The sequence below is a fragment of the Ursus arctos genome, unplaced genomic scaffold (genome assembly GCF_023065955.2).
Source record: "Ursus arctos isolate Adak ecotype North America unplaced genomic scaffold, UrsArc2.0 scaffold_16, whole genome shotgun sequence".
NCBI lineage: Eukaryota > Metazoa > Chordata > Mammalia > Carnivora > Ursidae > Ursus > Ursus arctos.
In genome coordinates this window covers 25,951,615-25,975,260 of record NW_026622830.1, presented here as the reverse complement: position 1 = coordinate 25,975,260, position 23,646 = coordinate 25,951,615, and the positions used below count along the sequence as shown (strand labels likewise).

Here is a 23,646-nt window from a genome sequence, read left to right as displayed (position 1 = left end):
TTTACAGAGGCACAGTTGTACTTTGCATTCCTCCCAGGATTTAGCTCAAATCTACCCTACAGGAAATGGTCGATAAAGAGCTACTGATTGATTAATGAAGACAAGGAATATTCTCAGCCATTAAGCAAATATTAACGAGTACGATGTTGGTCTTTGGGGATGCAAGGTGATTAAGATGGGTTTCTTGCCTTCACTGAGTTCAGAATTCAGTAGATAAACCAAAAACCACAGACAGCTACAATGTTGGATACAAGAGTAACAGCAGCAACATTTTCTGGGCCCTCATGCAGTGGTAGAATATGGGGGCTTTGGAGCCAGCAGGCCTGGGTTCAAATCATGACTTTACCACTTAGTAGCTGTGCATCTTTCGGCAAATCCCTTTAAGTTCCCTATGCCTTACTTTTCTCCTCTGTAAAATGAGAATAATAAGAGTACCTACCTTAATAGTACTGTTTTGAGAATTCGAAGATGAAACACTAATTGCACAAGAAATGTTAACTATTGTTGAAGCTACTCTAACATCTGTGCTGAGTCTCACATGTATGAGAAAACCCTATGAGGCACGTATTACTGTCTTCATTTTTCAGAGGCTCAGAGAAGGGGGGAAGGTGCCCAAGATCAAACAGCTGGTACATGATGGAGCCCAGATTCAAACTCAGCTCTGTTTGACTCCACAGCCCATACTTCTAATAACAGAACGATCTCATTTTCTTAAAAAGCCCCCACCATAGTGCTCAACCCACAGCAGGAGCCCCATAAAGGGAGCTATGATTATTATTTCATTGTCCCTGGAATTTTTCCAGCAGGAGTGCTGTGGAGCCCAGAGTAAGGGCTTCTTTCAACCCGAAGGGGTCTGCTAAGGGTTCAAAGGTACTGACCTGGGTGCCAACTACAGGCTTTGCTCTGGCATTCCATGGGTTTCCCTCACTGAGGCTTGGGGTACTAATTTGGAATGCCAACTTCCACCACTAAATCAGACCAGAAACTGCCCCCAGGTGCCTAGACACCTGCATGGACAGGCAGGCAGTTTCCTCTGGGTTGACTTCTTGTCTGGCCCTATACATCTCTCAGTTTCGTCACTTAGCCACCAGCCTGGGGCCTCATGCCTGCACCTGCTTCTTGACCGGGTCCCAGGAGACTCTGAGCCTTAGACTTGGGCTCCCTCCCTTGACCCTGCCACAAAGGGCCATTTCTGATGATTTCCTGAAGACTTCTTTGATATGGTAACCCCTAGAGTTCCATATGAATGTGGGTGCTGTGAGCAAAGGGAAATTTTTCTAGCTGAGTAGCAGACGGAGAGTGGGAAGAACAAGGGATGGTTGTTCTTGTTCTGAATCAGAGGTAGCGTGGGGTGAGGCCTGCTGTGCCTCACAGTTTTATTTAAACGCAGCACTGATCCTGGCTGGGTCAGAGTTCCTACTCAGCAGTCCAGCCAACGCGGGCGAGGACATCCTGAGGTTAGGCGTTAATACTCATTTCTACTTCCCATTTGAATCACACTCAGACTTCTGGCCTTGTCTGGTAAACTTGACTACAGAAGGCAACCAATGGCTTAACGTCACTAAACACTCAGCCACCAAGTGCTAGGCCTAATAGTAGTTGGTACAGTGAAATGAGATGGTTTTCAGCCTCAATAAGCTCAGAGTACTTTACTTTAGTCTTTCTCCCAACAACCCTGTGAAAAGAATATTACTTCCATTTGATAAATGTTCAGACTTAAAAAACTCAAGTAACTGTCCAAATTCATGAAGCCAGATAAGTGAGAGAGCTACCTATTGCTTCCACTCAAAAAATGTTGGTAGAATGAAGGAATAAACGAATGCATGACACAGCTATGGCTGTGACCTCGGTCAAGGAGCAGCAACAAGACCAAATATTTATAGTTCTCAAAGTGCTTTTTCATCTATCATCTCTCTGGGTCTCACAGCTAGCCCATGAAGGAGGCAAGGCGGGTCTTATCTTTCTACAACAGATGAGGCAACAGGCAGAGCTTGGGCAAGAGGCTTATGGCCACACAGCAAACAAGGAGTGAAGCCATCCTGGAAAAACTGAGTCCTCACAATACCTTCTTTAATCACTCAAATACGTGTCACGCACCTACTACGTGCTAGGTGTGCTCCTATGTACTTTATTTATTTTTATTATTATTTTTAAAAGATTTTGTTTATTTGAGAAGGAGAGAGAGACTGAGTAGGGGAAGGAGTTAGGGGGAGGGAGAAAGAATCTCAAGTAGACCCTGAGCTGAACTCACAGCCCCATGCGGGGCTCCATCTCACCACCATGAGATCATGACCTGAGCCGAAACCAACAGTCGGACGCTAAACTGACTGAGCCACCCAGGCACCCCTAAAGATTTTATTTTTAAGTAATCTCTACACCCAACAAGGGCTTGAATTTACAATCCCGAGATTTAAGAGTCGCATGCTCTACCGACTAAGCCAGCCAGGCACCCTGAGTCCTATGTATTTTAATATTCAACTCACTAAGCCTTTCACTCAGTTGACAATAATGACTGAGTGCTTTCTATGTTCCGGGTTCTGTGGCAGGTTCTAGGGACACAGCAGTAAATAAAGCAGAGGAGGAGGACCCTGCCTTCTTGGAGGCACTTGGCAAAGATCGAAGAAAATATACCCTATTGCCAGATGCCAGGTCAGCAACACTTACTGTGTGCAAAGCATGACTTGGGGCACTTGTGGAGGAAGGAGGTGGAGAACAAGGTTATGGGCCATAGTCCTCAGCTTCAGGAATCCTAAAATCTCCAAGCTCTTGGTTCAAAGGATATTCACATACTCTCTCAGCCTAAAAGTTTGCTCTTGGACAGTAGCTCCAATAGTGATCACAGCAACTTGATCACCTGTAAAGACACTGATAACAACAGCAGTAATAGTAGCTGTCATACTGAGTAATTACTATATGCCAAGCTCCATGCTAAGTGTTCCATGTATCTTACCAGTTATTTTCATGCTTCCAAGAGTCTTTCAAGAAAAGCACTATAGGCAGCTTTTTCTGCCCATGGGTCCTGTCCCCGTGCTTTAATAAAACCACCTTTTTATACCCCCCCAAAAAAAAGAAAAGAAAAAAAAAACCCACTATATATTATTATCTCCTTTTTATAGATGAGGAAACTAAGGCTTGGGAAGACTTAAGTAATTTGTCCAAGGATAACTACAGAGCAAGTAGCATTCAGTAATTGATTCTGCAAATTCTGTACCTAACTCTTAACTGATGGACTTTGTCCTAGGGAGGCCATGGAGAGGCAGACACCAGGAATACCAGGAGTAGCTACTGCCTGGGAGGGCTGGAGCCCCCAGAAGATTCTTCCTCACCCCCTTCCATCAAGTCTGAACCTCACACAGATGAGAGGGTAAGGAGGAAATGGGTAGGTATGCTCAAGCTATTTCTAGGGCAATAAGAGTCTCTCCCTCTCTGCTAAACCTCCAGGGAAGAAGTTTGTGACCTCTATGTGCCACCCATCAACCCCCCAGAGAGAGAAGTAGGCAGGGATGGGGGCAGAGCAGGCTTTTCTCCCTGGGACTGGGTAGGTGGGAGGGCACATCAGGGAAGAAGGGAGAAGCCTGACTGGACAAGAAGTCTGTACATGTGATACGGTACATGTCCTTCACATGGAACCCTCTTGGGGGAATGCCAGGACACTTTTTGGACCCAAGAAGCCTCAGAGAGGAGAGACTGGTACAGCCTTACACTGCAAGCCAAGCTAACAATTTCTAAGCATTGTAACTAGGTCATCAGGTTCCTAGAGAAGCCAGCTGTGGCTGGGGGATGGGGAGGGAAATTTTGTAGTCTACCAAGATCCCTACTTCCCTTCAGGCCCCGCCCTCCCTGAAATCTGCACCTGCTCCCAAACTGACCCCTTCCCCCAGCTGGGCCCAGCTGTCAACGGCTCCCAAAGCCCTGCCCCTGCCTTCCATGGGCCAGAACCATGGGGGCCTCTTGGGCAGGAGGTATCATTGCCACCTGAGCCCTTCAGAAAGGGAGCTGTAGGACAGGAAAAGAGTGGCCTCTCCTGGTGGGTATTTCTTGCTCCATGAGGGCAGCAAGAAAGTTGGGCCCCTTTGGGCCTGCCTAGGGGTACCTTCCTGGCATTGTTGCCACAGGTGGCAAGAGACAGGTGATGTTTACCCTGCTGAGACAAGAGTTGCCAAAAGGCTTCAATCAAGCCTTTGAATCTGCACCTGGCCCAGAGCTCCAAAATAACAACCAGGGCAGTCTACCTGATCCACAGGTCGCAGGTGCCTCTGGCTTTTATCTCCCTGCAGTTCTGCCTGCTGTGCCCCAGCTGGCAAGGGATTCTCTTTCCCAGGGGTTACTGGAGACCTGGCTGCATCCCTCCAGTGTTGGGCCTCTCCTCATTGGCCGCACCTGTACTGTCAAAAATCCCCATCCCTCTGCCCTGAAGCCTCCACCATTAGTCACTGCTCCCTTTTCCCTGACCAGCTTTACTGACACCCCAGACCCTTTTCAGCCAGTCGGCCTTCTCACTGCCTCCCAAATGCATCATACACTTTCTACCCTCCAGATCTGCCTGGGTGGTTCTTACCTACCAAGGCTGCCCTCGTTACATTCTTTCCACCTACCGAAAGCCTTCAAATGGTCCACATCTTCCTAATAGGTAATAATGATGCCTAACATCGAGCACACTATGTCAGGCACTGTGCTAGGTGGGCTACAGGGTCACTCACTCATTCAACAAATATTTGCTGAGTGTCTCCTACGTGCCAAACACTCGGCTAGATGCTAGGGATGAAGGAAAAAAAATGAGACAAAACCCCTACGCTCTGGGGGCTTAGATTTTACTGGAGGAGACAGACAGTAAACATGTAAACATGGGTGGCCTCTTGAGAGGTGATACTTAAGTTGAGACCTAAATGGTAAGATGACTGCCCTGATCAGATCTAGAGAAGAGTGATCCAGGCTGAAGAAACACAGTACACCTAGGAGAAAGAGACTGCTATTATCTTCATTAAGGGATGAAGATGGGGAAACTGAGGACTCAATGTGAACTGAGCACAAAGCTACACTGCTGAGAAAGCTATTATTCAAGCCTTTAGTGGTCTTTCCCCTTCCTGACACTTTCCACTACTGGCACAGAAGAGCAGGTCTGGGTTCGCGATGCAGCTGGCAAGGGAGAAGGTGCATATTGATGATGCAGCCTGAAAGCAGAGGCCTTGGGACCGAGTCATCAACTGAATAGCTGATGGTGGAAGTGGGCCGGTTTGGCAGAGGTCCAGGGCACCTGTGGGATGCAGCCAGTGGGTCTGTCCTCTTCTACTTCTGGAAACTACACCACAGACTTGGCACAGTTTGCCTGGAGTGTTTTGGTCTATTCCTCCTGCTGCAAATGAGTTTGCTTCCTTAGGGACAGAGACATTTTTGTCACCTAACCTGCATCTAAAAATAACCCTTCATGTTCATTGAGCAGATGCTGGCTGAGCCCTTACCCTACCTCAGGCCCCGTGCCAGGAACTCAGGGTAAAATAAGCCAGTCCGGACCTGCAAAGCAGTAGTGACACTTGAGGCTTGAGGGTAGGCTTTGGCACCAGATACATCTGAGTGCAAGACCCAGATCTGCCTCTTGTTAGTGTGGACATGTTACAGAGCCTCTGGAAGCTCTGGATTCTCTGTCTTGACACAGTTGTGAGGATTTGTCAAGGGCATAAACATAGCACTTGGCACAGAACAAACAATCAACACACAATATCTGTTGTTATTATTAAAAAACACTTTTGCATTTCACTTTCTTGCTTACTCTGATGGGTTGGTATTATTCTCTCAGATTTCAGGGTGAGAATTTGAAGCTGATATGCCTAGTACTACAGCACAAGCAAAAACTCAAGCTAAACTTCAAATCTCAAGACTTCTACCTATGGGTGTACGCGAGGTGGTCAATACACACCAACTATCACGAACCTTGCCTGGTGTGTCCAGCAATGGAGGAGGTCGATGGGTGATACACATAGCCTGATTCAGATGGCAGAAGGGTACCAGCAAGGCCCAAGGAATGGGGCATGGAAACAGACCACTGAGGGATGGGACCCAGATCCACTCACCACAGTATCCGCAGTATCCCCAGCACTTAGCACATACAAAGCATTCATCAGTATTTGCTGATTTAACAAATGAAACAAAACTCAGAGGACAGCCCCAAGCAATGAACAGCCTTAGGGAAGGCAGGCATGATCAATAACACTGTGTTATAAGTCAGAACATGGATTCTAAGTCTGACTCTGCCATTTACTGTGGGACAAGCCCCCTTGCCTTAGTTTCCTCCCTGAAATGGGACTGAACATACCCCACCTCACCTACCTCACTGTGAAATGACGTATACAAAGGAGTCTGGTAAATTATAAAAAAGCGTTCAGACGCACATAATAACTACTATCCTCATGCTACAGACTACTAACGCAGCAAAGTGATGACGGTGTCATGTTGAGTCTGAATTCCGGATTGCCCTGGTATTTATTAGCTTATGAGGCCCTGAGCACATGTCATTTTTCTCTGAGCCTCAGACATATGGTTTCTCAACCATAGAATGACGATAACCTTGTAGGGTTTTAAAGGAGGGTACAGATAAAGAACATGGGCTTTGGAGTAAGGCGATCCTGGTTTCAAATCCTGACTCTGCCTTCTGTTAACTAAGCCCTCCAAATCTCAGTGTCCTGTAATAATCAAGTTGTTGGGATAGTAACACAGAGATGATGTTGGTAAAAGGCCTGTCACATAAGTGGCACTGGATAAACACCCACCATCATCTAGCTGGTACAGTGAGGGGGTGGGGGCAGAAATGAAGTATTTAAAAGTGGGAGCTTGGAAGGGGCTCTGCTGCTTACTAACCATGCTACCTTGCATAAGTTGTTTAACCTCTCTCTACCTCAGTTTCCTCATTTGTAAAATGGGGATAATAATAGTTCCATCTTCAAAGTGCTGCTAGGCGAATGGAATAAATACATACATGTAAAGCACTTTGAACAATGCCCGGCATAGAGTAAGCACTTGATAAATGTTAGGTACTATTAATAGTAACATTAACAATAATATTAATCACCAAGTGGAATAAGAGGGAGGGACTGTTTAATCCTGGGATGTGGGCATCCCGTGGAATAATTCCAGGGAAGTCCCTGGACAGCTGTTCGTAGGCAAGTTTTCAGCTTCTGAGAGAAAGGCTCTCCCAAGGAAAGGATGGGAGGGGTGGGGAGGGGGGTGTAAGTTCCTGAGCTAAAATCCCAGTCCTGCTGAGCAGGAGGCCAGCCTCTGGGGAGGCAAGTCAGGCTCCTTGGAAGGGGACACTGTGTTCCTGGCTCCGCCTGACCGGGGGGAACAAAGGCACGTGTGTGTGGCCAGGGAGGAGGGAGGGGAATGTTTCCCTTTCATGAGCGGAACAAAGGATCTGAGGCATAGTTGAGTGCGTTCCAATCCCCTCCCAAGCTAGCTCCCATTCCTCAGATGATTGTCCAACAAGGTTTTCAACCTTTCCAGCTTCCTCCTGAAAGGTAGAGGGGGGAGGGCCCGGCTCCACTTCACTCTATCCTCTCTCATCAATCTCCAAGAGGCAGGATTTACATGTGCCAAACCTCTAAGATCTCAGGAGTCTCCACCCTGTGCGGGGTGGGGTGGGGACCTCTGAGGGAACTCAGGGTTAACGGATGATACAAGGCACTGCAAGTGACAGGCTTAATGTCCCTCTAGGGGGAGTCCCAGACTGAAACTGCTACTGAGTGATGGAGCCATGGAGAAGAGCTCAAGAGTTCTGACCAGCCCCCCAGCAAGGGGCGGGGCGGGGCGGGGGGGGGGGGGGGAAGCCTGACAGAACTAAGTAGAAATGCCTTTTCAAATCTTAAAGGGATGAACAAGGGCTGGAGGGAGAAGCTAGGTGAAGGGTGAACGGGGAGGGAGCAAAGAAAGTAACTGACAAGAGGAAAGGGAGGGACATGTCCAAAAAAAGGGGTTTGTGGGGAGGGGGGAGCCTTTAGGGACATGACTTTCCAGTTTCTACACTCTCGCCAGCAGGAATCGGCTGCAGGGCTGGGACAGGAAGCAGTCCATGGAAGTCATTGCAATGGCATTTCCTGAAGAGCGAGAGAAAAACCTCTAGTTCCGAGGGGAGCTCTGGAGTCTGCCCAAAAAGCCCTGTAGCTTGGAGCTAGCTGTAAGGCTCCAGTTTGGACTAGAGTCTCAGCAGGGATGAAACCATGTACCAGAAGGTCCCAAAGGTGGTTTCTTTCTGCAAAAACACTACTTGCAAAAATCAATATGTAATAAACGGGAAGCCAGAAGGAGGCCTAGGATGCGGCTGCTGTTTACTTCTGATACGAACAGTCACTGTTCTAAGGGCCTTAAGATATGGATTAACTCACTGAGTCTTCAGAACAAGGTGTAAGTTAAAAGACTTGCCCAAGGTCACACAGCAAAGAAGTGGTCACATGCAGATCCAAAAATCCAAACCCAGCATCTTCCTTTTGATGTGTGACCTTGGCAAGCCATTTCACCTTTCTGAGCCTGACTCACATTGCTGGGTGGCTATAAGCATGGAACAGGCATGGTGGATATGAAAGCGCTTTCTGAGCTGTGAAGTGCTACATAAATGTGGCTTATTATTATTGCGGGGTCAGTGAGAAACTACCCTACACTGACACTGGGATTACTTAATTTTTGCAGTTAAAGTGTTCTAGCTGTTGATAGAAAAGAGCCATCCTCAAATATAACTAACGTGAAATAGGGCCTTAATGGTGGAACTGGCCACAAGGCTTAAGACCAGTGACAACCAAGATTCCTAGACTGTCCACTTCAACCCTCCATCCTACAGATGTGGTGGAAACTAGAGCCTGGGGGTGAAGTGAGTTGGCTAAGGCAAGACAGTGAGTCAGAGCAGGCTGACAGCAGAACGGGGATCCTGACTCTTAAGATCCGTGCTTGTACCACCATACTACAGGAACACCAAGAGCTGCTGCCATGATGGAACACTGCTAGGACCCGTCTGCCTTGAAGATGTGCTGGAGCGGCATGCAGTCCAAAAAAGGAGAATGGATGCTGAATGAGTTTCTGATGTGAGTTCTGTGGTGAAGATGATAAGAATTATGATACCAACATGTGCCAGGCTCTACACATCTCAGGCATGCCTCATCAGGTCTTTGCCATGACCTGATGAAGCAGGTATTATTTGCCCCAAGGTTCAGAGAACTGAAGGAGCTTGCCCAAAGTCACACAGCTAGATCTGGGTGAGCTGGGACTGAGGCCCAGACATGCTGCAGTTACTCAGACCGAAATATTGCTAGAATGGAGGAGGACCATTCAGGATACCACATTTGAAGAGAACTATCCCTAAAGAACATCTAGCTTACTTAGCCTTGATTTCATGACCTCCAAGTGGTTAAAAATGTGGCTTCCATCAATACACTATGTGTAAGCCTGGCCGTAATCTCTAGTCACTTCTCACTCACTTCCACCTCAGCCTCCTGATCCAAACCACTCTTCCTTCTCACCTGGCAGTTGCAACCAGCCTCATCACTGGTTCCTGGCTGCCGCCCTTCCAGAATTCAGATCACTTCACCCCTGCTACAAACTCTCTCCTGGCCTCTCTCACATTCATCCACATTCATCCACAGCCAAGTCCTCATCATGGCCTGTAATGCCCTGTGCGATCTCCCCTCTCAATCTTAACCACTTTCCCTCTAGCTATTTCTTCTCTAGCCACATTCTTCAGGTCTTGGCTCCAACATTACCTTTTGGTGATGCCCTCCCTAACCTCTCTTAAAACTGCAGCCCCACCTCCCTTGGGAGGCATGCCCTTGACCTGCTTTATTTTCTTCATAGTGTTTACTATCACCTGATATGTTTTACATATGTAATTACATGCTTATTGTCTGTTTCTCCCCACTGGAATGTGAGCTTCACGAGGACACAAACTTAATTTTATTTAAGGCAGTAGTACCCCGAATGCCCAGGACAGCCTGGACGTAGGAGCTCAATAAATATCATCTGAATCAATGACTGAATGATCAGGTCTGTTAAAATTCCCATTACTATTATTCTGGTTTGATAAATGTCTGTTTCTTCAGAAATTTGGTGGGCATTTCTTTCACTAGGTACCTGCTATGCCCAAGACCTCTGCTCAGTGCTAAGGAAACAAGTGTGTACAAGATGTGGACGCCACTTCAGGAAACTCCTAAATCTGGCAGAGATATAATAGTGTGAGAAATGTCTTCTTTACACTAAGTTCATGCTACCACTGTTATCTTCCTCTCATTTATCCAACAAGTTCTGTTGGGTACTCTACCAATAAAAAAGGCGTAGCTCCTCTTCCTCCAGATATTTGAAACTGGTGATCATATTCTCTTGAGTCTTCTCTTCCCCAGGCTACACAAAAAGACCCAGTGGATTGTCTGACTCAGGTCTGCCAACTGGGAATGGGGAAGACAGACTGTCGGCTGGAGGGACAGAAGAGAAGCTGCTCCAGGAGCAGAGTGACTCCTTCAAAGAAAAGAGGAGTCCCTAGGGAGGACTCTGGAATTAGGTTGGGGGTAGGGACAGGGCCCTGCTAATTAAGGTAGTAGGAGATTATACCTCTGTTGAAGAGCAGCTCACTGAGAATTACCCCTAAATCTATCCATACCAAACCCAGACAAGACCACAGTTGCTCAAAGAAAGCCCCATGATAAAAGGCTGAGGAGCTGGAAAATGCGGAAGCCCGCTGGCGTCAGCACAGATACCTGGTGGGGAAAGGACAGCTGACAACTGCTGCTTCCTGCAGCCCAAACAAATCTGGTGACTGCCCACACAAAAGTCAAGAAAACCCTCTGGGTTCTGTTGGGACCCCCTGAAAAAACACCTGGGTAATTTTCTACCAGAAGCGAAAGGGCTCTATGGGGCCACTGGGGAAATTAGTCCCAGGAAGTCTGGAAAATCCTGTGATGGTGACAGAGTTTCAAGAGCAACCTCAAATCTACATCCAGAAGAATTGGGTGTTTTGAGGTGGAGTCCCTGAGACCTTTCTACCTCACTTTGGGACCTGAATGAGATTACTAAAAATTTCCACGTTTGGGGTTTCTAATGGGGTTTCCCCAAGAAAACCGCAGAATTGCCAACAGCTGCTGAGATCTGCAAAGGTCACTGAGGTGCTTCAGCTAGCATATACCCACCCATGCCAAAGAAGCCAGAATAGGCAAGAAGAAACTACAGAAACTAGAAGACCACAGAACCATGCAGCCTGGGAAAGGCCAAATTATGTTTCCTCTCTCCACACACCGTTCACTGCTCTCGACAATGGCTGTCCATCGAGCTAAGGGGTTTCCCAGGGACTATAATCCCAAAATGGCTTGCCCACCTGGGTCCTCACCCTAAAATTGTCCACATTCCCACTGGAAAGCCCCCAAAACACTCTGTCCCTACAGGGAAGGTCATATCATACTCCATTCTAGATGAGTATCTCAGGAGTTGGCTTTGTTTCTTGAGAAACTCTGGGGCCAAAGTTCAGTTTTCTGAGGCAGATGGTCCACTCATTAAAAGAAGTGCTTCCACCCTACAATTAAGGCCCAGGAAGAGCTTTTGTTCTAGATTCTTTACTAGGGTCAAGCTATGGCAGGTGGCTGTCATTATTCTATTTTACAGGTAGAAGAGATGGATGGACAAGAGAGACAAACAGGTTCGGCATCTTGCCAGGTGACTCCAGGCAGGCAGTGGTGTGGCTACGTGTGGAATTCCAGTCCTTGGAGCTCACCCACAATTAAGTAGATATATCTAAAGGAGGCCACCTTCTCCCCACATGCAGGGCCTGAGAGGGTTTAACAATGAAAGAATTAACAAGGCGGCCACTCTGACTGGGCAAAACCCTGATGCCTACTCAAGTTTTACCAACGCCAGAATCTGAGGCTACTACACACATGCCTTTGGGAACCTGCTACTGCCAACAAAGGCACTGTTCTACCTGCGGCTTCCTGAACAATGTCAGGATCACAGACGAGAGTGACCACCTCCACGGGCATGTTTTATTTGGCCCAACAGCATTTCTGCCTTTCTGTGCCAGAATGTCTGGGTCACTTTATTACTCCTAGGACAACCTGATGCGAATGGAAAAGACTTTAGGCTTCAGAGTCAGGCCAACCTAGGTGCAAATTCTCACTCGGTCACTTAACTGGCTGAGGGATACCTGGAGCCAGTCACTGAGCTATCAGGGGCTTCACATGTAAACTGGGAATAAACCCACCTACCTTGAAAAGTTATTGTGTGGGATATATGAAACAGCACATCATTTCCACGAGGGAAGGTTTCATGTGGGGCTTATTGCCAGCACCTGGCACAATGTCTGCTTCATAGTAGATGCTCAGTAAATTTTGGTTGCCTAAGTAAAAGACCCAACACAATGTCTCATACATAGAATATACTCCATAAATGCTCATTTCCTTCCCCTTTTCTGTAGGGATGCTAAATTTAGAGCATATCCCAGGGTAGTTATGGCCCATATGTCCTACACTCCTGGTCCGCCACAGCCTCCAGGAAGGTTTTGAGATGACACTGCGGTAGCCAGTCTGTGCAGCTCAAATAGGATGGTGCTTGACAGGGAAGTGTGTGGGTAGCTTCTATCCAAAGGACCTCTACTCAAATGTTCTTTACCTCCTGGTCTCAGGGAGCATGTGTGCCCAGAAATGGTGCTGACATAACTGGCTTCCGCACACATCCCCTCCGTTCACCAAGAGGAAGTAACATATGGTATGTTGTCTAACGGGCTCTGAAAATAATCTTGAGCAAAGAGACAGAAGATGGAATTTCAATTCAGGGGTGATCTAATTAACCTGCCCTGTGTTGCTGTGTCTAAAACCTCTTTCTGTATACAATACGCGGTGACTGGCAATTCTCTGATCCTGGTAGCCCTCTGCAGAGGCTGGCTGACAGAACAGGCACCTCTCCCAGACTGCCTTTTGTTAATAGCTGGCAACAACCCACCTGGTTAGCACCCCTGGCCAAAGACAATAGTCAGGCAAGGTGGGCACAAGGCCCACATCTCTGCTAGGAGATGTCTCAGTGCCTGTGTCTAAAGTGCTGGAATCCTGTCCCTCATGCAATCAGCTGAACAAATATTTGCCCCTAAAGAGAATCAAAGCAGGAGGGAACCAGCGAGGTCATCACACAAACCAACAGGAACTATTTAATCATTTATCCCCCCAGGGAGTTCATTTACAGAATGGCTTTCAAGTCCGGTCAGCCTTAGCTCGAGAGCTCTCCACCTTTACCTCCCCCAACCCCACCCCAGTCATCTGACCTCTATTGACTTGACCTCTTTGTATTTTACAAGAACTAGCAGCAGGAAGAGTTAATGAAGTTGCAAAGAAATAGGAAATAAGACAGGGGGACGGGCAAACTAGGCGGTCTCTCGCTCAGAGGTAAACTGAAGTGCCACGCCCTAGGCCCAGCCTATGGATAATTTGCATTCTTGACATTCCTGAGTCCGTGGTGCAAAGGCCCCTTCCACCTCAGCTCCCTCAATAGATGACTTATTTTCCACAGCCTGCTCAATTTTCTGGGTATTTTGAGGGGACCGAATACCTCTCATAAGCCCTGCATCTCCCCTAGACAGGGAGATAAGCAAGGATGTTAGGACTGAGTTCACTGCAGAAGAGCAAAAATCGCCTACAATGACCACTGGTAAAGAACCTCTCACCACTATCTGCTCCTAAGTTGGTGATGGGCAAGAGAATTCTCCCTCCCTGGGAAAGGAATGAGGGCACGACTCCTGCGTCTGGAACCAATAATAACTACTACAGAAACTTGCTGGTGCCAGTCACTGCTCACATAAGCTCCAAGATTTACAATATTCTGCAAGGCAAAGAGGGCTCGCCGCCTTTCTGGTTAGTGGAAGAAACTGAGGCTCAAGGTAAACTGGCCTGTCCAAGGTCACACAGCTGGTTGAGTGACAGGGCTAACCCTATGTCAGTTTGTTTCTGAAGTCTGTCACTGAATCTCCATATCCCAGACAGCCCCACAGACCAGGTTCTTGCTTTGCCAGCCAACAGCGCTCCGTGAAGAGGCCCCAGGGCCCTGGCCATGTTGAATGCAGCAGGCAGAACAGCTGGAGCTCCCCAACCAACCCCAGGCAGTGAGGTGCAAAGTCCCCGGGCTTAATGCGTGACACAGCAAGAGCTCCGCAAACAGGCCAACCATGCAGAAAGTTGCACACTTTAGAGCAAATGAACAGAGGGGTGCAGCACAAACACAACCGGCCCACTGGCACAGCTTACACTGCCCTAAAATCTGACAGTCTGCAGCCGCCCAAGCCAGCGGGAACTTCTGCCTTGGCCGTGCCCTGAGAGGAGAGGAACATGTATGCACACTCTGAAATAAAGGGAACTTGATTTGTGGGAGGGAAGCCCAGGACAAGACTGACATCCCTGGGGGAATAAGAATGGAGGGGCTCGGAGGCATTACACTCATCAGCCCTTTCTGTGGTGAGCCATTTTGTCAGGGTGAGGGGGAACACTGGAATAACTTTCCACTTGCAAAGATTTGGGGCCAAATAAACACACAGGCTATGTTTTCCTCTGCTGAGAAACTGGAACGCAAGTATGAAAGAGTGGGGTCATGAGGGTGGCCAGAATGAAAGATGCCTGGTCCTTCAAGAAGTAGGTCATCTGTATTTGAGAACAGTTAACCTCTTGTGGTGCAACAAGGCCGGTCACATCTCCTTAACAGTCTCCAATAATCACCCATCACAACAGAAAGAGATATGGGGAGAGGCTATTAGACATCCCTCTGACCAGAGGCCAAGGGAGAGATATATACAAGGGGCGTGGTCCTTACCCAGCCGCCGTTCTCCTGGATCCAAGGCTCTAGGTGGTCGTTCAGGTAAGTGGCCATCCAAGTTGCGATCCGACTCACCAATACCTGCATCTCCTTGTCTACGCTCTCCACGCACAATGCCCCACCGAAGGAGAAAAAGGCCACAATGCGACCCCAGTTCACCCCATCCCGGAAGAGTTCATTCACTACCTGCTCAAAGCTCTGATACGCTGTCCCTGGGGTGATGTGAAGCTGGGATGTCAGGTCGCTGAATGCCCGCCGGTACCTCAGTTCGAACTCATCCCCGGCCTCCCTCAGCGCTTGCTTCACTGCTGCCATGGGGATCACCTCCCGGGCATCCAAGCTGCTGCTGTGGCCAGTGGCTCCATTCACCGCAGGGCTGTCCGCCAAGTGCCAGGATGGGTTGCCATTGATGGCACTGGGGGTCTCCATCTCTGATTCAGTTCCTTCTGGGGCCTCAGTTCTGTTCTCTTCCACATCACTAAACTGACTCCAGCTGTATCCTTTCTGGGAAAGCTTGTAGGAGAGAAAGTCAACCACCAGCTCCCGGTTGCTCTGAGACATCTTTATAATAGGGATGGGCTCCACCAGTCCATTGTCCAAAACACCTGCTCACTCACTGAGTCTGGTCTCTGCTTAGTGGTTCTCTTCTGAGCTCCAAAGCCAAGACAGGGTTCTGATGGGAGAGAAAGAGCTTCAGGAAAAAAAAAAAAAAATTAATATGCATGCCATTTACCCTACAATATCCCATTCCCCTTCGAGGTACCAGAACTGGTTTCTTTGTGGCTCTTAGAAAGGTCTGGGTCTAGCTTCCAAAAGACTTCAATGAAGTCAAATTGAAAGCACCCGTGGGCTCTTTCTGAATCACCACACCGGTTTTTTGTTTTTTTTTCCCCAGCCACCCCCTTTTCTCCGAAATGCCTTCCTCAGAAAGTCACCCCCACGGGCAGTCTGCCCCCCACCCCCACCTCCGCACCACCTACATTCAAATCCGTTTCAGGCAACCGCAGGCAGGTGCAACCCCCGGAAGATCTTTTGTAACATAGGTCGGGAGAAGAGGTGGCAGCCGGGATGCCGGCAACTCAGCCGGCCTCACGGCCGCTGGCAAAAAAAGGAGCTCCGGCTGGAGGGATCATGCGACCCGGCAGGCTGGGAGCCCAGAAGGCGACACAGGAATTACGAAGCTCAGGAACCGGCCCCCTCGCTTGCTTCCTCCTCCATCGCCCGGATCGAGGGCGGCCACTCGGCAGCGGCCTCCTGCCACCCGGGAGCCCAGCCCCCTCGCTCTTGCACGCCCCTTGGCTCTCCGCCTCCTACTGGGAGCCAGGAGAACTCTCCCGGAGGTGGCTGTGTGGGGTTTAGGTTTTTTGTTGTTGTTGTTGTTTCTATTTAAGTACCAGCTCAGGGTAAGGCTTCCGAAACCCTGAAGGGACTTCTCAATGGGGCTCAAGGTTTCGAGAAGGGACAGAGGGAGGGGAAAACTGCCTCGGATCTGCGGTCTGACTTCGGAAAGGCCATCCCCGGGCCTTTCCGGGAGGCTGACGGCCGGGGACCCCCCAGAAACACCGCTGGTTTTCTTTGAATTCCCCAAAGGCCCTGGACGTGGCGGCGGTGGTGGGGGATTGCCGGGTCCTCCATACCCCGCACGGACACAATGGCCGCCGGCGCCCTGCACAAAGACGGGGTGAGGGTGAGGCGCCGGGCCTCTCCTCGGGTCACGGAGAGGGACTGAGGCCTGCTCGAGCCTCCCCCCACCACAACAGCTGAGACCACGTTTTCCTGAGGACAGGCCCAAGGCGGCTTCCTGGCGCCCCCGGGAGGGCTTGGGGGCCGGGGAGTGCACCTCTCCGGAGACCCGGTCGGGTGGGCTGCGGCCTGGCTGCTTCTCCCGCGCGCTAGGCCGGGTACCCGGCAGGCCACCGCCCCGTTGCCAGGCAACCGCTCTCCCTCAGGGGCGCCCCCTAGCCCTTTCAGGGAGGAGGGGTCTCGCCCCCGGCGGCCCGCCCCGGCGTAGCCAATCAGAGAGCCCAGTCAGCACAGAAGCGGGACGGCGAGGGCTCCCATTGGGCGCAGCGCCTGCCATGCACAGGGGAGGCGGCGCTCTCACCTGCGAGCCCCGCAAGCCGTGGGGGGCCACATCCCCCCTTCATTGGCCAGGTCGTTTCCAGACGCGAGGGCTCTTCGTGGCCAAGTTCCGCGCCGCGGACCCGGGCCGGCCTACCTGGCTGACGACTCGCGCTGTCTCTTCCGAATGAGCCGGCCTCAGTTTCCCCTGAAGAGACCGGGGGAACTTGCAAGCTCAGTCACTTCCGGTGCCGCGGCAGCGCGCGCGAGCCCGAGACGCAAAGGGAGTGCACGCCTTGAGGACTGGCGTCAAGACCTGGGAGAGAGCGCCCCCTTGCGGCAGATCTGGGGAATATGGAGACGCAAAAAAAAAAATCAACGTTTATATTCATATTTCCATGAGTTCGTTCATTTAATCAGTCAGTTTCATCCATCTGTGAGTTTATATATCTAAAAAGCGTTGGGGGCGCCTGGGTGGCTCAGTCCTTAGGCGTCTGCCTTCGCCTCAGGGCGTGATCCCAGGGTTCTGGGATCGAGCCCCTCATGGGGCTCCCTGCTCCGTCGGGAAGCCGGCTTCCTCCTCTCCCACTCCCCCTGCTTGTGTTCCCTGTCTCGCTGGGTGTCTCTCTCCGTCAAATAAATACATGAAATCTTTTTTTAAAAAAATAAAAATAAAATAAAAAGCATCGTTGTAGCTAAGAACCTTGTGTCTGGGATTCCAGCTCTGTCAGTTGGGCAAGTTCTTCAACCGCTCCTTGCCTCTTTTTCCTTAACTGTAACTTAGGTAAAAAAAAAAAAAAACAATCTCCCTCATTGAGTTATTGTGAGGATTGAAAGAGTTGTTATCTATAAAATCTGTAGCACAGTGTGTGGTCTATAGTATATGTTGCATAAATTTACTCAACAAATGTTTATTATCTGGGTAGCTGAAGATAGAAACAAGACAAGACATGGCCCCTGCTTTCATGGAGATAAACCCTTGAGCTGGAGAGAGACAGTAAACAACTAAGAAAATACACAAACAAGGTAATTTCAAATAGTGACTAGTGCTATGAAAGAAGTGAATCAGGGTATTGTCCTAAAGAGAGTGAAGGGCGGTGCTTCTTTAGATTGGGTGGTCAGGGATGTAAACCCTGCCCTGCCTGCCCAGTGAGAGAGAGAGGCATTTATTCAACAAATTGTTTATGTAGGGTGGCCAGGGATGGCTTCTTTGAAGAGATGACCCAGAACCCAAGACTTGAAATAGAAGAAAATGCTGACCCATGAGAACCTAGAGAACAGCAACTTGGGAAGAGGGAACAGCTTATGTAGAGTGTCCCGAGGCAGGACGATCTTGGCATGTTCCAGAAACTGAAGGAGAAGCAAGTTAACTGGAAGGTAGTGAGGGAGGGGAAATGTGGCTTGGGAGGAGGTTGGAAAGTTGACCATGGAAGTGCGTTAGACTTGATCCTAAACACTGAGAGGTGTTTTATGTTAATTTAATTGATTAAAAATAGGTATATACGAACATCGAATATTAAAAATATGCAAAGAGCATAGGATGAAAAGTTAAGTCCTCTTCTCGCCTCTGCTTTCCAATCCACAGGTCCCCCCACCGCGATCATCACTTTGTTCTGAGGTCTTTTAGAGACGGTTGCTGTATTCACAGGCAAATTACACGTACAGATTTTTTACACAAATGATAGCTTGCTATAAACACTTCTGCATCTTGCTCTTATGACTCAGCTCCACATTTTCGGTCTGCCTCAGTTTTTTAAATTAACACATAGCTTTATAAAGACAGCCATAATTTACTTGCCTAATATTCTATTTGCGAACACTTAGTTTCCATTCCTTTCCTATTACAAATAATGCCATAACTTGTCCATTTGTTATTTTGCAGATGTGGGAGTTTTTCTGTTAGGTAAATTCCTGGCAGTGAAATACCAGTAAATGAGTATACGAACTTGTTTTTGTTTGTGTTAATGGATATTGGCAAAGTACTCTCCATAGTTGTACCAGTTTGCCCTTCCATCAATAAAATATGAGAGTGCCTCTTCTCTTACATCCTGAACTGCAGTGTGTTATTAAACTTTATTTTTCCTTGCCAATCAGATGGATAAAAACCAAAAGGCATTTTTATTTTTCATTTCTTTTTATTAAGAGAGAAGTTGAGCAATTTTTCCTATTTATGAACCTTTTTTGGAGGGGGGTCTAGTTCTGGCGAATTCTCTGTTCATTTACCCTTTTTTTTTTTTTTAAAGATTTTATTTATTTATTTGACAGACATAGAGACAGCCAGCGAGAGAGGGAACACAAGCAGGGGGAGTGGGAGAGGAAGAAGCAGGCTCATAGCCTCATAGCGGAGGAGCCTGATGTGGGGCTCGATCCCATAACACTGGGATCATGCCCTGAGCCAAAGGCAGACGCTTAACCGCTGTGCCACCCAGGAGCCCCCATTTACCCTTTTTTTTTAGTTGGTCTTTCCACTGAGATTTTTCTTGTTGATTTATAGGAATACTTATCCTTTTCTTTCTACATCTAAGATGTAAATATTTTTCCAGTTTAGTATTTATTACCATGGACAAACTTTTATTTTGTATGCATCTTAATTTATCAGTCTTTTCCTTTGTGGTTTCCAGGTTCTATGTCATTCTTAGGAAAACCTTCAATTCAATATTAGAAAACAGATTCTCTGTTTTCTTCTAGTTTTTACATGGCTTCATATTTTACATTTCAATCTTGTGCCATCATAAAGTCACTTTGGTGTAAGGTGTGAGGCAGGAATCCACAATTTTTTTTCCCAAATAACTACACAGTTATCCCAATATTATCATCTTTAACCAACGCATTTGAAATGTCTCTATTATCATAATCTTCATGCTCAAGTGTATTGGGGCCAAATTCTGAACTTTCTATTATACTCCATGGAAGAGTTTTTTTTTTTTAAGATTTTATTTATCTGACAGAGAGAGAGAGTGAGAGAGCTTAAGCAGGGGGAGCAGCAGAGGGAGAAGAAGAAGCAGACTCCCCGCTGAGCAGGGAGCCCCATGCAGAGTTCCATCCCAGGACCCTAGGATCATGACCTGAGCCTAAAGTAGATGCTTAACCAACTGAGCCCCCCCCATGGGGGGCCCTCCGTGGAAGAGTTTTAAACTGGGGCAGGATGTGATCTGATTTGTGTGAATCTGTGAAACCTCCAGTGTCACAATTATTTCAATGTGAAAATTATCATTATGGAAGTCTATGATGTGCTTTGGAGGGCCCAGCAGAGGGCAGATCAGCCCTGCCCAGAGACATGGGCTTTATTGAACTGATCCTTAAAAGGAGAATAGGATTTTGCCTGGAAGAGAAAGGAGGTAAGGGCCATTTTAGGTGGAGGGCGCTGCCTGAGCAAAGGCATGGAGGTCTACCGTGAGAGGCCATGGTGTGTCCTAGAAATAAATTGGGACTGCTGAGAGGGCGGTGGTGGTAGCGGAGACTGAACGTTAATCTGCGTGTGCGGGACACTGCATAGACACCAGAAGAGCCAACCAGGCTTTTTGAACAGAAAGGACAAGAAGAGATTTATATTTTGGAAAGATGGATAGAGTCTTTTGGGAAGGGAATTTTGCAATATTTACCAAAAGCCTTAAACACAGGTCTGTGATCATTGAGAAATGATCTCTGATTGGAATTGAATTTAAGAAGTGAAATGCATCCAAAGATTTATCCAGAGATGTCTGCGCATGGTTATTTATAACACAGGAAAGAAAATTAAAAATTAAGAAAGGTCAATAAATAGGGTGACCGTTTACATGGGTTAAATTCCCACATTAAAAGTGTAATTGAGTAATATTTAGTGAAGTGGAAAAATGCTGCAAGCATAACACTTAAAAAAATAAATTGCAAAACTATACTGAGAATTATGATTTATAAAAAACGTACATTACACATAAAATATAGTAGAAGGAATTCTACCAGAATGCAAAAAGGTAGTTATTGCTGGGTAGTCAAGTTTTGGGTGATTGTCTTTTCTTTTTTATATCTTCCGTGTTATCTAACATGATTATATTGTTTTAATTGGAAAACACTGTTTTTTAAATTTTCTTTAAACATTGTATTTATCTATTTGAGAGAGAGAGAGAGAGAAAGAGAGAGCACGAGTAGGGGAAAGGGGCAAAGGAAGAGGGAGAAGCAGGCTCCCCACTCAGCAGGGAGCCTAACATGGGGCTTGAACCCAGGACCCTGGGATCATAACCTGAGCCAAAGGCAGACACTTAACTGACTGAGCCACCCAGGCACCCCAGAAAACACTGTTTTATTATTATTTTTTAAAAGATTTTATTTATTTATTTATTAGAGAGAGACAGCCAGAGAAGGAACACAAACAAGGGGAGTAGGAGAGGGAGAAGCAGGCTTCCCACCAAGCAGGGAGCCCGATGCAGGGCCCGATCCCAGGACCCTGGGATCATGACCTGAACCGAAGGCAGACGATTAACGGCTGAGCCACCCAGGTGCCCCGAAAACACTGTTTTAAAAACACTTTTAAGTGGAGAAAATCCTTGCATAGATGCTAATGAGAAATGGAAACAGAGTGGTCAATAAATCTGAAAAGATGCTCAACTTCACCAGTTATCAAGGAAAATGAAAACTAAACCCTCAGTGAGTTGCCATTTCACACCCACCAGACTGGGGAAAATGGGAAAATTGGATAAAATCAAGTGTGGTTCAAGAATATGGAATAACTTTGGGGGAAAAAAAGTATTGTTACCTAGTAGAATTGATGATGCCCATAACCTATGACCCAGCAATTCTACTCTTTGATATACGCTCTAAATAACTCTTGGATATGTGCAGATGCAGGTATGAGGATGTTTTTATAAGGATGCCTGGGTGGCTCAGTTGGTTGGGCATCTGCCTTTGGCTCAGGTCATGATCCTGGGGTCCTGGGATCAAGCCCCACGTTGGGCTCTCTGCTTAGTGGGGAGACTGCTTCTCCCTTTGCCCCTCTCCCTGCTTGTGTTCTCTCTCACTCGTTCACTCTCTCTCTAATAAAGAAATTTAAAAAAATCTTAAAAAAAAAAAAAGAATGTTTATAGCAGCTGGGGTGCCTGGCTGACTCAGTTGGAGGAGCATGCAACTCATGATCTCGGGGTGGTGATTTCTAGCCCCACATTAGTGGTGCAGAGATTACTACTAAAAAAAATAAATAAATAAGCTTAAATAAACTTAAAAAAAAGAATATAGCAGCACTACTTTTTTATTTTATTTTTTAATTTTCAGAGAGACAGAGAGAGCCAAGCAGAGGGAGCAGCAGGCAGAGGGAGAAGCAGGCTCCCGGCTAAGCAAGGAGACCAATGCGGGACTCAATCCGAGGACCCCAGGATCATGACCTGAGTTATAGGCAGATGCTTAACCAACTGAGCCATGCAGGCATCCCTATAGCAGCCCTACTCGTAATAGCAAAAATTTGGAAACTACTCGTGGGTCCATTATAGCAAAATGTTTAAACCAATAGTAGTATATTTATACATAGTAATATGATACAGTGGGAAAATAAGTGGATTTAGTTACACAGAGCATGAAAGAATCTTAGAAACATGTTGCGTGAAAAAATTGTAAGAGAATAATGAAGTATGATTCCATTTATATATAGTTTGAGAACAGGAAAAACTAATTTACATACTGTGTAGGGTTTGTGGTAGCCAGCCTCGTCCAAGACGGCCCCCAAAGGTCCCTCCTTCCTGGTATTCACCAGATGCCAGAGTTATTCTGTTACGGATGGCACATCGCAGAGATGATGGTATGTCACTTCCAAGACTAGGTTATCTCTTTCTCTCTCTCATCACTCACTCTGGGGGTAGCCAGCTGCCATGTTAGGAGCAGCCCTACAGGGAGGCCCATGTGTGGTGAGGAAATGAAACCTCCTGCCAACAGTCATGGGAGGATCCCCCTGCCCCAGCCAAGCCTCCAGATGATTATAGCCAACAGCTTGACTACAACCTCATCTGTGACCCGGAGCCAGAACCATTGTTATTAACCACTGAATTTCTGACCCTCAGAAAACCGTATAAAATAATATATGTTTGTAATTTTAAGCTGCTAAGTTTGGGGGTAATCTGTTTTGCAGCAATAGATAACTACTACAGGGATATATACCAGTGTGGGAAAACTATAAAGAAATGTAAAGGAATAATAAATACAAAATTCAAGATAGCCATTGCACATTAACAGGAGTGGGTGCAGGATGAACTGGGGAACTGGGTAAAATTGAGAGTTTGAAAGATAATGGAAATGTTATTAAATTGAATTGTACATATGTATACAGAATTTGTTGCCTCATTCTTTATACAACCATACATTTTACGTACATATATTTGTATTTATATCTACTCAATATCTAATAAAAGAAATCTTAAAATTTTTAAGACTGGAAGGAAATATACTAAAATGCTAATAGTGGAGATGTTGCTTCTAAAGTCTATGTTATAGTTATTTTTTGTTTCTTCTTAATTATTTTCTATATTTTCCAAGTATTATAAATAAGAAAGTATTACTTTTAAAGTGAGAAATTAAAAATATATAAACACACATATATAAAAGAGAAAAATACCTAAATGTGTACATGTATGAATACAGATATATGAGGGTTTGTATTTTTATGAAAAGATCTCTGAAAGATACACACTAATCTTTAAACACAATTTTTTTAACTGAGGGGGAGGGACTGATGATGGGGTGTGGTAGCAGGTATAAGTCTTTTTCATTTTTTACTTCGTATATGTTTATGAACCTAGATGGACCTGGCTGCAAACC

The 23,646-nt window shown here is 46.9% G+C and overlaps 1 protein-coding gene across 3 annotated transcripts in view; it reads right to left on the bottom strand.

Annotated features, from left to right (window-relative positions):
- BCL2L1 (BCL2 like 1) overlaps positions 1-17,214 on the bottom strand; it is a 48,821-nt gene extending 31,607 nt beyond the window's left edge. The window contains exons 1-2 of one of the 3 annotated variants that reach the window (XM_026503241.4): positions 16,913-17,214; positions 14,806-15,499 (exon numbers count right to left, since the gene is read on the bottom strand). In XM_026503241.4, coding sequence (XP_026359026.1) covers positions 14,806-15,369 — 564 coding nt within the window. In that variant the 5' untranslated portion in view covers positions 15,370-15,499; positions 16,913-17,214. Of the gene's footprint in view, positions 1-14,805; positions 15,500-15,788; positions 16,741-16,912 lie in introns of those variants that run through there. The other 2 variants (XM_026503240.4, XM_026503239.4) reach the window with 2 other exon arrangements.
- Positions 17,215-23,646: the final 6,432 nt, after the last annotated feature.